This window comes from Sinocyclocheilus anshuiensis, unplaced genomic scaffold (assembly GCF_001515605.1).
Source record: "Sinocyclocheilus anshuiensis isolate Anshui unplaced genomic scaffold, SAMN03320099.WGS_v1.1 scaffold329, whole genome shotgun sequence".
In the NCBI taxonomy this organism is placed as follows: Eukaryota; Metazoa; Chordata; class Actinopteri; order Cypriniformes; family Cyprinidae; genus Sinocyclocheilus; species Sinocyclocheilus anshuiensis.
The window spans coordinates 1,866,286-1,869,778 of record NW_015540881.1 but is presented as its reverse complement, the minus strand read 5'-3'; the positions used below and the strand labels follow the sequence as shown (position 1 = coordinate 1,869,778).

At 37.8% G+C, this 3,493-nt stretch overlaps 1 protein-coding gene across 6 annotated transcripts in view; it reads right to left on the bottom strand.

Moving 5' to 3' along the window:
* Positions 1-3,493, bottom strand: part of LOC107688496 (TRAF2 and NCK-interacting protein kinase-like) — a 125,101-nt gene continuing 121,608 nt past the window's right edge. For all 6 annotated transcript variants that reach the window (XM_016486182.1, XM_016486177.1, XM_016486180.1 and 3 more), the window contains 2 exons: positions 1,151-1,290; positions 1-1,029 (listed from right to left, as the gene is read on the bottom strand). In XM_016486182.1, the coding sequence (XP_016341668.1) occupies positions 946-1,029; positions 1,151-1,290 (224 nt within the window). In that variant the 3' untranslated portion in view covers positions 1-945. The remainder of the gene's footprint in view (positions 1,030-1,150; positions 1,291-3,493) is intronic.

Below are 3,493 nucleotides of genomic sequence, written 5' to 3'. Positions count from 1 at the left end.
TTTTTCTTTCTATTTTTTCTTTTTTGTTGATCTCAGATATCATGTTGCTCTGACATACACATCACACAACATCTGATCCAGTGTCCACACGTGTAGCATGCAACCAGTGAGGAGGACCGTTTTCTTCCATCTAGTCTCATATGACTAGATTTCACTCAGTTAACTTTCGTGCTTTTGTTCCTTCATGTTCCAAACATTCCAAAAAAGGACCAGAGAAGGAATTCAAAGCATGGTATGCAACTTAAGGATGCGTTCATGATCTGTTCGGCTCCGTATTTCCAACCTCAAAGCTATAAAACAGTACTTTGGATAAATGTACAGTATATGGATCTTGTTGACAATATACAAATGAGCACCAGTGTTATTCTTTTCTTTTGAGCATTTTGTTCGCTTTTGAGAAATCGGACAAAAACGGGCATCACAGATATTTGTGAAACTGGCAGAAGTGTTCACCAATATTTGAAAGTGAAACATCAAGAGACTAAAGCTTGGTCTTAGCCTGAGTGCTTGCTAATGTTATCCCCACATTTGTTCTCTTTTAAATATTGTCCAATTCTTTACAATCATGCAACTGACTAAAATTAATTGGAAAAGTCAATCAAAACCAAATGGGAAACCAGGGACGGGAACGTAAAGGGGAGGACCCTAAAAGAACAGGTTTTACCAGAGGCCACAAATAAGGTCTAAAACCAAGTTCAAGTTAATCGCTCCCCTCTTCTGGGAACTGCGTGCCACTGCAGGTGACGTCAGATACTGCGCCTCCATTAGCCGTGTGTAGAGAACAAGCGCTCGCTTCCTACGGGACAGACCCATGTCTCCAAGCTCACTCCTCAAGAGTCTCTAATATTTTAAAATCTTTTTCAGACCAAAGTATCAATGTGCCGTGCGCTCACAGATGCAATTCTGACAGGAAAAAGGCTCCACGGTGTTGGGTCTGCAGGAGCTTCACCAGTTCATCAAAGAGTTCCTGTTCAGTGTCATGAAGAACACTTGACTGCTACCGCCTGATCGGACCGAGGCGAAGAACACCTGCAGGGAAAAAAAAAAAAAAAAAGAGAAGAGAAAAATTTAAACTTGTCCAAAATGGTCTAAGCTAATTTAGATGAACAATGACATTGGTGGGGATGATCTACAAGATTATAAGTCTAACCTTGTCATTCCTCTCACAGAGGAATTTAAGTCTCTGAGCTCGCTTGTGCATGAAAACACCGTCCAGGTGGCCCGTTTCAACAGAGCGGATCTCAATGGCTTTCTCTCCCCAGCCCATGATCTGGTTGGAGTGGATATAAGCTGCAAAACAGAACATCTTGTTGAGTTCTCATGCATAGACCATCTTTATACCAAAAACAAAGCACAGTATCATAGTTTTCATTTCACTTTTGAAAATGACACTCCACTTCTAAAAATCCCTGTTGGCCAAGGTAATATCTGTGATATTTCGCTCATTTCTTGTGGACAAAAAAAAAATAAGAAATAGATTAATAATAAATTAAAAAGACACAAGTAGTTATTTATGCAGAATGTAAAAGTCACTTTTTTTTCCATATAATGACAGTGGTATATTTACTGAAATAATGACTTCTTAAAGGGATAGTTCACCCAAAATTGAAAATTCTGTCATTAATTACTCACCCTCATGTCGTTCCAAACCCATAAGACCTTAGTTCATCTTCGGAAAACAAATTAAGATATTTTTTGATGAATTCCGAGAGCTTTCTGACCCGGCATAGACAGTAACGCAACACGTTCAAGGCCCAGAAAGGTAATAAGGACACAAAGTGCACACAAAAAGTATTCTTGTAGCTTCATAAAATTAAAGTGCTCCTATTATGGATTTTTGAAAATTACCTTTCATGCAGTGTGTAACAGCTCTAAGTGAAAGAAAACATCCTGCAAAGTTTTAAATCTGAAAGTGCACCGTGTATAAAGTTATTGTCTCTCAAAAGAAAGAGTCGACTGAATCATTGAAGCGAGTCGTTTTTAAAACGAATCCCAAGCCATTTCATGTTGACCTCAACATGAATCATTAGCATATTGCCCGCCCACTTGTGGTTCTTTTCGCATTGGTCTGAATGAAAATGCAAATTCATTCTTTGCCACTAGGTGCCGCTTTTGGAGCGGTAAAAATAGCGGTGTCAACTGCGCTCACAAACGCTGCTTTATCAGGCATTACAGGCATGATGAAATGGAAATTAGACCAATCGGACCAATCACGCAGGTTAGCGTCACGCAAAGGAGGGGTTTGGAAAAATGAATCGTTGAGCGAATCATTTGGGAGTCGTTGAGCAAGTAAGGTAAAAATAAATGCATATTATAAGACAATGAAAGTGTTTTTTGAACTTGCATGCATGTCAACCTGTTGTTGGAGACTCCCAAAACCAAAATATGAACCTTTCTTTTCCCATAATAGGGGCACTTTAAGGTTGAACCACTGATGTCACATGGACTATTTTAACGATGTCCTTACTACCTTTCTGGGCCTTGAATGTGGTAGTTGCATTGCTGTCTATGCAGGGTCAGAAAGCTCTCAGATTTCATCAAAAATATCTTAATTTATGTTCCGTGATGAACGAAGGTCTTACGGGTTTGGAATGACATGAGGGTGAGTAATTAATTACAGAATTTTAATTTTTGGGTGAACTATCCCCATTAAACCTCAGTCTGTTCCTCCTCAGAATAATTGAGATGCAGCAAACAAGCCTTATTAAATGACTTATAGGATTTTTTTTATGCTTTTTTTTGGTCTTGATAGTTCCTGGTCCCCATCTACCTTAATTTTATTAAACAGAACAGCTTAGACATTCTGTTAAATATTATCGCTCAGCTCTATATAGAAAGTCAGATACATAAGCATATCCAACTTTATTCGCATACATTCAGTACACTCACATAAAGTGATATTTACTATATAGCAAATCTCAACTTCTTGATTTACATTCTAACAAAATGTAAACTATTATTAGCTCTAATTTGCTAAATGTGACTATAAGGGATGACGACATTAAACTATTATAAACATTAACATCATAATTTTCTGTAAAGCTACTTGGAAACAAATGTATATTGTAAAAAAATAAACACTAATGAAAATAATAATAAAATTGACTTGACTAAACATTTCCTTTGGTGTGGAAAGGAAGCAAGCAAGTTTGGCACAACATGAGTGCCATGAGTCAAATCTAGTATGGCGTATTTATTTGCTTACACAACTTGATTGTGTCTTGTTTTGAATGGGTAGATGCATCTTTTTGTATGATCTCTGAATGCCTTCCTTTTGACGTCTTTTCATAAGCCAGGCTGAAGTTTAGCAAGCATTGCATAAAAATCGCCCCAAAAAATGAATAATTCTGTACGCAATCACTACTAATAATCATAACAGCCTGCCAAACGCAAGGAGCTCTGCCCAAACACTCCCCCGTTGAGATTATTATATATGATAAAGCATGCCAAAAGCCCTAAATCCTCCAGCTAATGTGTTACTCAGACCAGCTCT